The sequence below is a fragment of the Argentina silus genome (assembly GCF_951799395.1).
Source record: "Argentina silus genome assembly, chromosome: 11".
NCBI classification, from domain to species: domain Eukaryota; kingdom Metazoa; phylum Chordata; class Actinopteri; order Argentiniformes; family Argentinidae; genus Argentina; species Argentina silus.
The window spans coordinates 8,876,943-8,885,336 of record NC_139665.1 but is presented as its reverse complement, the minus strand read 5'-3'; the positions used below and the strand labels follow the sequence as shown (position 1 = coordinate 8,885,336).

Here is an 8,394-nt window from a genome sequence, read left to right as displayed (position 1 = left end):
TCTGTAGCTTTCATAATACCAGTTGAGACCCCCCCTACCCCCCTGCCCTCAAGTCTCTGCTCTGCCTGCATCCCTAAGTAGCACTTTCTGCCTGTGTTAGGGAGTCAAAATGGAGGGAAGAGAATGAGGAGGATTTAGCTTTAGTGGCCCAGGGAGGGGTTGAGATGACAACCAGGGATAATCCTCCCCGGCCACAAAAACTCATCCCTTTAAAGCAAAAAACGCCAAATGTTACGTCAACCTCATGGCTCGTGGTGTGATGCGAGCGTGTGTGAGAGAACGCCAGCTCCGGTCACACGCGGGCGCCCTTTTATCCGATAGATCTCATTTTGGGATCGCTCCGACGGTACGCGTGACACGGTGAGCCGCCAAGACCATCACTCAGGTCCCCCCCCTAACACCCCCCCACCACCCCGGGCTCTCGACCTTTGATTCAGACCGGAGTAGCGACAGTCGTATGTGATGCTACAGTTTTATTTTTAAACGTTGTGGGGTTTTTTGGGGGGGTGGGGGGGTGGGTGGGGGGGGGGGGGGGTGGTGAGTTAGCCTCATAGCATCCAGTGAAAGGCGGACTGTGGCTGTGGCGAGGTACCGGCTAAGCCCCGGGATCAGGAGACAGGCGATTAACCTAAAGTCTCCCGCTTAAGACTTCAAAGTGCAAACGCCCTCCGCTCGCGCTCGCTGGGATCAGGCTCAAGCTCAGGCTGCTGCTGCTGCTGCTGCTGCTGCTGCACCCCCCCTAGTGTCCCCCACCCCACCCCCCCTAGTGTCCCCCCCCCCCCATCTCATCCCATCCCATCCAGGGGTGTGAGCGGAGTGGTGGTGGTGGAATTGGGGAGGGGGGATAGGGGGACAGCAACAGTTGCTCTCTCTTTATCCCCCCCCCCCACACATACGTATCCGGGGTTAGTGTGAGCCTTAGCCCCTGACCTTGAGGAGACACAAGCTGAGCCCCTCAGCTTGTGGGGGTGTTAGTCCTGTAATAGCCTCCATTTACACTCGCTGTGGAAACCCGGACATTGTTTCTATATCAGGGTTCACCATCCCGCTCACCGTACCCCCAACACCTCATCATGGCTGACTACAGTAGCTGGCCGTGGCTGATGAAACTACACCAGGTCGACCTCTCTCTCTCTCTCTCTCTCTCTCTCTCTCTCTCTCTCTCTCTCTTTCTCTCTCACACACACTCTTTCACCTTCTCTCTCTCCCTCTCCCTCTCTCCCCCCCTCCCTCTCTCTCTCTTTCTGTTTAAAGGAGGTAGAGTGAATCTCCCTCCTCAGCCTCTCTCCCATCAGACACATTCAGCAAAAAATTAGCCCCAGCGTATCCGTCGATGTGGCTCTATCTCACCCACCCCCCCACCACCCCCGCCCCCCCCCCCCCCACCGCCCCCGCTCAAGAGCCTACATTTTAATCAGTAACTCGCTCTCAGACGCAATCGGTCAAACGCTCTCTCTCTCTCTCTCTCTCCCTCTTAAAAAAGAAAAAAGAAAAAACAGAACGTCAGCTAGAAGTCTGAGGGATGAAGACGATTATTTGCAGATTAAAACGGTCGACCGTGACACAGCGGAGGACGGCCCGGCCGCGGGCGCGACCGCCGAACGCCGGCCGCCGACGGAGGCTCTCGTAGCCGTCGTGCGCGGAAAGGCACGCTGCGACGGGAGAAGGACAATTAAAAATGTGAGCTGCTCATTAGATAAAGAACAAAGAGTGGTAGTGCTACTGCAGGCCTCTCATTAGCGGTAATGGGGATTGTACGACACACCACGCAGCCGTTTTAGTCCACGCCTTTTCATCTTCAAGAGACAAGTCTCGTCTGAATCCTGTGCACCCAGTCCAAGAGTATGGGAATTCAGCGTGCCGTCTGTGTGTGTGTGGGTGGGGGGTGGGGTGTGTGTGTGTGTGTGTGTGTGTGTGTGTGTGTGTGTGTGTGTGTGTGTGTGTGTGTGTGTGTGCAGTGCAGTGCAGTACTACAGAAGATGAAAAGGATTCTAAGGATATTTTCTCCCCCCCCACCTAGTTGTTTTGATCCTTAAAACCAATCTCATATTTCTTGACTGAAAGAAAAAGCTAAATCATTTTTGCGGCAATGCTGAACAGAACCCATTTTTATGAAAATTACAAAAGGAGGAATATGCTGTGGATGATTGCTTTAGGAGAAATTGGATGAGAAATTATTGTAAGAGCAGGGCCAATTTCCATGGCACTAATCCATATAAGACCCGCTCAATGGCAAATTGTTCCTTGTCTTAAATAAACCACTCCCAATTCCGTCTCCAAAATATTCTTCATTACAATCACAAACAAATAATGCGGGGGAGGGAAAAAAAATTATATTTGACTACAAACAGTTCAAAAGTGAATATTTGAACGTTGAATGGTTTCAAGTCAAAGCATTATCTCTCTCTCCCTTGTCCTTCTTTTCCTCCTGTTAATTTTCCATTTCTATGTAAATTCACTTTCACAGTACCTCCGGCGTGGCGACAGAATCAAGGTTACTAACAGCAGCAGAAGCCCAGCTCTGTAAAGAAATGTTGATGGTTTCAGAGCTGCTGCAAACACACAGAGAGAGAGAGAGAGAGAGACAATGAAAGGATGAAACCTTAAAGCACAATGGAGGAACATGGAGGCCATGCCAATAAGCAACCCCCAACCCACTCACCTCCAATACTCCCTCTGTTTCTTTCTTTCTTTCTTTCTTTCTTTCTTTCTTTCTTTCTTTCTTTCTTTCTTTCTTTCTTTCTTTCTTTTTTCTTTCTTTCTTTCTTTCTTTTCTTTCTTCGTTCTATCTCTCTCTCTCTCTCGCCCACTCTTTGTCCCTTCCTCCTCCCTCACTTCGTGTTCTCCCTCCACCACCTCCCCCCCCCCCCCCCCTCTCTCTCTTTCACCCTTCTGAATGAATATTCTTCCTGCGATCTGTCATGGTGACAGTGCCGCAAATATTCAAAGACAAGGTTTTAGAACCGTTTCCACGGTGCGTGATGTGGACACATTGTTCAGGTAACCAAGAATGACCCTGAAACATTTTCCAACATAGTCATAAACCTCGAACTTGTTCTCCTTTATTTGACTTCTTCATCAAACCATATCCGACTCGCTCCCGAGAACAAAGCTGCCATTGCACAAAATGCTGCACCGGTACATTTAAGATGTCACATATCATTTGCGATCCTTAAAAAGCACGTTGATAAGATCCAATTCATTTTTTGTCCCCCCTCAGCCCCTCCCCGCTCTCCCTTCAACTGGATGCCTCTGTCTCGGCTTGGGTGATAAGAACAGAGTGTGTGTTTTTATGTGTCTATGTGTTCCTAGTACTGTATAGACACAGTACACACATGTATCGCAGGCGTATAGACATACAGAAAATGGTTTGTTGATGTGAAATAATTGTTTGTTTGTGTGTGTGTGTGTGTGTGTGTGTGTGTGTGTGTGTGTGTGTGTGTGTGTGTGTGTGTGTGTGTGTGTGTGTGATTAAGAGGGGGGGGTTAGAGGGGTGGTTGGTTGCTACGCGTCGCCTCGACTCCCTTTCAGTACCCCTTGAATGCTGGAGCTGGGTTTCCATGGTTACACTGACCCCTGGGAGTCTATGCTTTTCATGAGAAACCTCTTTATAACCAGTGAATTCACAGCTCGGAAAGGAGAAAGAAGAAGAAAAAAAAAAGACGCTTTCCCTCTCCCTCCCTCCCTATCCTTTTTCAGAAACTGGTCTTAATGTTTGAATGTTTGGTGGAGGCAGTGGAGTTATCTCTCTCTTGTTTCTTCTCCTATCAGTGCGACAGTGTCTTGTTCTTCTGGTCTCCCTGGAATATATTACCCTGTCTTTGCTTCTCTTAATGCTTTATTTTTGTCTTTCAAGCTTGGTTCTCTCTCTCTATCTCTCTCTCTCTCTCTCTCTCTCAGCAATGTCTCACTAACACACTCCCATGTGCACTCCATTTCTGTCTTTTCTTTCCCCCAGTATATTGCATTTGCTCGGCAAAACAAAACAAAACAAACCAACAAACGCATAAGCAGACAGACAATGAAAAAAAAAAACCGTCTTATTTGTTTTTCTCCTATTCCAGGTTTTGTGAAGAAAATCTGTGACTGGAAATACATTACCATGAAAGAACCATTTAATTGTGTCCTTGTTATCTGAGCAAATGACATTTACTGTAATTTGGTTTTCTAAAACAAAATTAAACTTGAATTGTGGTAGAATAGACAGTATAGAAGAAAATCTATCATTCTCAATCTCTCCGATCTTGCAATAACCACAGAAACTCTCATTCAGCCGTAATACCAGCCTGTAAACACAGCATCAGATTTTGCACGTATGTTCCTTACAGAGGTCTAGACAACCGCCTTTGATTTATAGGCACACCAACAAGCCCAATCATGACCATGTTTAAGATATTGCTCATAACCACAGGGCATATGTACCAAATGTTATGACATTTGGTGAGACACATCAAGAGATATCAAAATATGACATCTATGTTGCCCCCTTTTGGTTGATTTGCATGTGGCTTTAGGGGTATGAATTTGAAGACCTAATGGAGCTGTGTACTAAGTTTCATCATGACAAGTTTCATCTTTGACTTATAACCGTTTATTGTTTGTTCAAATGGTAAAGAAAATGGATCATGTGAGAACCTCAGTCCATTGACCAAGTTTGGTGCTTTTACAGTCAACAACTGTAAAAGCCTTCGTGTTTTAGGTGTTTTTCACAAAATTAAAATTGGTGGAAAATCCGTCATGGCGGACCTTGATGGTCCTGGAGGCTTTTTCATTCGTCATGTTGAGATGGCCTTTCAAAATTGGCAATTTCAAACAATTGTTATAGCGCCCCCATTAGGCCAATGGGGGTAATATTACATTTGGGGATAGTGGTCACCACATCCTATCATACCTCTAACTACCAAGTCTCTAGCATGAAGCATCTCACAGGAAATTGAGCGACAACATCTTACCAATAAAAAGAATAACAATCCGAACAATAACACTAGGGTTCTACACCCTACGGGCTTAGACCTCTAATAATAATAACAATAATAATCCAGCAAATGTATAAAGCACTTTTCTGAGACCCAAGGGTGCTTAAGGCTTCTGGTGTCGAGGACGAGAAACATCAGTGTAGTAACCCTGTCTGTGTCCTCTCTCTCCCTCTCTGCCCCTCTCTCCTCAGGCCAAGCTGATCGTACCAAACAGCACGGCAGGCCTCATCATCGGTAAAGGCGGTGCCACCGTCAAAGCGGTGATGGAGCAGTCGGGCGCGTGGGTGCAGCTGTCCCAGAAGCCCGAGGGCATCAACCTGCAGGAGCGCGTGGTCACCATCAGCGGCGAACCCGAGCAGAACCGCAAGGCCGTGGAGATCATCGTCCAGAAGATCCAGGAGGACCCACAGAGCAGCAGCTGCCTCAACATCAGCTACTCCAACATCTCTGGCCCAGTGGCCAACTCCAACCCCACCGGCTCCCCTTACGCCAACTCGGCCGAGGTGATGCCCTCTGCCGCAGCCGCCGCCGCCGCCACCGCCTCCAGCCTCCTGGGTCAGGCCAGCCTGACGGGCATGGGCGGCATGGGCGCCTTCCCCACCGCCATGAACAGCTTCTCAGGCAACGACCTCCTGACCATCACGTCCGCCCTCAACACATTAGCCAGCTACGGCTACAACACCAACTCCCTAGGCCTGGGGCTCAACCCCGCCGCCGCCTCAGGGGTCCTGGCCGCCGTAGCGGCTAACGCTAACCCGGCCGCCGCCGCCGCGGCTAACCTCCTGGCGTCCTACGCCAGCGACGCTTCCGGAGGCAGCCACCCCGGCGCCCTGGGGGGCTTCTCCCTGGGCTCGCTGGCCGCAGCCACGGGGGCTACCAACGGCTACCTGAGCGCCGCCTCCCCTCTGATGGCCTCGTCCCTATTGGCCGCGGAGAAGATGGGCGAAGGAGCCAAGGAAGTGGTGGAGATCGCCGTGCCGGAGAACCTGGTGGGCGCCATCCTGGGGAAAGGAGGGAAAACGCTGGTGGAGTACCAGGAACTGACCGGAGCCCGGATCCAGATTTCCAAAAAGGGAGAGTTCATCCCCGGCACCCGGAATCGTAAAGTTACCATCACAGGATCGCAGGCAGCGACGCAGGCCGCCCAGTATCTGATCAGCCAACGGATCACATACGAGCAGGGGGTCCGCGCCACCAACCCACAGAAGGTGGGCTAAAAAAAAAGGAATGAAAAAAAAGGAGGAAAAAAGAGTGGGGGCTGGGGGAGGAATGCAAGAAAGAGAAAAGGAGAGGAGAGCAAGAATGTCGGAACGAATCGTCCACACGTTCACTCGTGTTTTCAGTATTTCTAAAAAAGATGCGAAGCAAAAACCTGCTGGGAGAAAGAAAAAAAAAGTATCACGGCGAAAACCAAGGAAAAAAAAAAATCTGTAAAATGTAAATACGGTTTTATTACTTAAGTCTTGATCTTTCGGGATTTTTTATTGTTTTTTTGGTTTAGTTTTTTTGTTGTTGTTTTTTTTTTTTGTGTATTCTCTGGAAGGTGGTGAATGCCATTTGAAATGGGCACACTGCCACGCTGCAGTTTGGAAAAGGGGGCGGTGGGGGTATTGGGGGTCGACCCCGATGGAATCAGCCCCTTTCCCCACCCTTACCCCCACTCCTGTGTAGCTCACAGATGAGTTTTTCTTCAGATTTGCCTTCAGTTTCAATTTGCCCTTCGCCCTACTTTATGCCCCCCCACCCACCCCCCCACCCCCGCCCCCCTCCCCACTTTACACCCTCGCCCCAATATGGGTCTGATAAGGCTGCAAACAAGTGTTTGGTTTGAGATCTAAGGAAAATAATTGTAGTCGATGACACCCCCCCCCCCCATCTCTCTCTCTCTCTCTCTCTCTCTCTCTCTCTGGCCCCCTCCCTTGCCCCTTGCCTCTCTACCCAGCCACCCGCCTCCGGTTTGGGCTGAGGAGGAAGGGTGGGGAGAGGAGATGAGCTGCAGATCAAGGCTTCCACACATGGCTTGTCCCACTGTTCCCTATAAGCTCGCGCTGCACCTTGGGTTCTGATCTAACCAGGTGCATGCGATGCCAAGCTCCTTGTTTGTATATGAGACGCTCGCGGGTCGTGTTTTCGGGGCGAAAGCTGAGAGGCATGAGGCACCTCATTGGGTCAGAGTTCTAGAATTCTAGCGCAAGAGTACATACGAGTTTTGTGGCATTTTCTCAACCAGGTTTGCAGTCGGATATGATGAAATTATTGTTCATGTTAATATTATTATTATAGATATCATCGCCATTCTTCATTATTTATTAATATGATTTTCACCCATAAAGTTTGATATTTTCAGTTGTTTTTTAAATCTGTGAATTCAGGTTGACATGAATGTAAAGACTATATTTTTGATTTTTGTTTTTTAATTTAAGTGGATTGAATATGAATAGTATGTCATATAGTGTAATATATGTCTTATTTAAGTCCAGTAAGTACTGCACCATAAGAGGAAGGGTCAGATTTCATATCCAGGAAGGAAAGGGCAGGACATTATCAACTCACACAGACACAGACACACACACAGACACACACACACATACACACGCACGCACAACCCACCCACAGACAAACACTCTGATGCCATTTTTTGGTGCTTAAAAGGGATTCTACCATATCTACTTTGCAGATTACGCTGAAAAACATACAGACTAGTCTATACAGGCCTACATATCTGCAACATGAAAATGCCACTAGCACCCACAGGCCCAAGTGCAGCGTTCGCCTTCCGGATGAGATGGGCACTATTCTATCGTGACAACACGGCAATGTTGTTTCAATTCTCTAGCTTAAATCTCTCTCCTCCCTCCAGAATAGCCTGTCTCCCTCCATCGAAAGGCCCACATCAGTGGTAGTGACTGTAAGGTTGTGTCCTCTGAGAACGCTGCACTTGTGCTTGTGTCACTCTGAGGACGCTCCGTCTGAACAACCCATGACCGAGAACCAGGGATACAAGCACTTAGAACCTGAGGCGTTGACCCCAGTGAGGACACGTACTACTGAAATCTAAAAACAAAACACTGAAAAATGGGAAAGTTGTTTGTCGAAAACTATCATACCAGGGTCCATGCAGTTTACTGGATCAGTCTTGTTGCGAGCAGAGATATACTATATAAGGCAGTGTGGATTTTGAAGAGGGTGTAATGTTTTCCCCCCTGATACCGGCTCTTACCAAGCAGCGTTCTTCTGTCCACGTTAAAAAGGGGGATTTGTAATGTGCTTTGAGGCCGTGGGGGGATATTACAGTACAGCCAAGTCTAAAAGCGTGAGTCATTCTGCTGTTTGCGAAATGCAGGGATCCTCCCACTAGCCCCCACCATGCAACGGACACACTGCCCACTATAGACCCGTAAGCTGCTAAAGATGCTGT

At 48.6% G+C, this 8,394-nt stretch overlaps 1 protein-coding gene across 3 annotated transcripts in view; it reads left to right on the top strand.

Moving 5' to 3' along the window:
- Positions 1–6,386, top strand: part of LOC310811850 (RNA-binding protein Nova-1-like) — a gene marked incomplete at its 5' end in the record, with an annotated part of 44,403 nt that extends 38,017 nt beyond the window's left edge. For all 3 annotated transcript variants that reach the window (XM_083680183.1, XM_083680182.1, XM_083680181.1), the window contains one exon: positions 5,168–6,386. In XM_083680183.1, the coding sequence (XP_083536309.1) occupies positions 5,168–6,193 (1,026 nt within the window). In that variant the 3' untranslated portion in view covers positions 6,194–6,386. The remainder of the gene's footprint in view (positions 1–5,167) is intronic.
- Between the last annotated feature and the right edge of the window lie 2,008 nt (positions 6,387–8,394).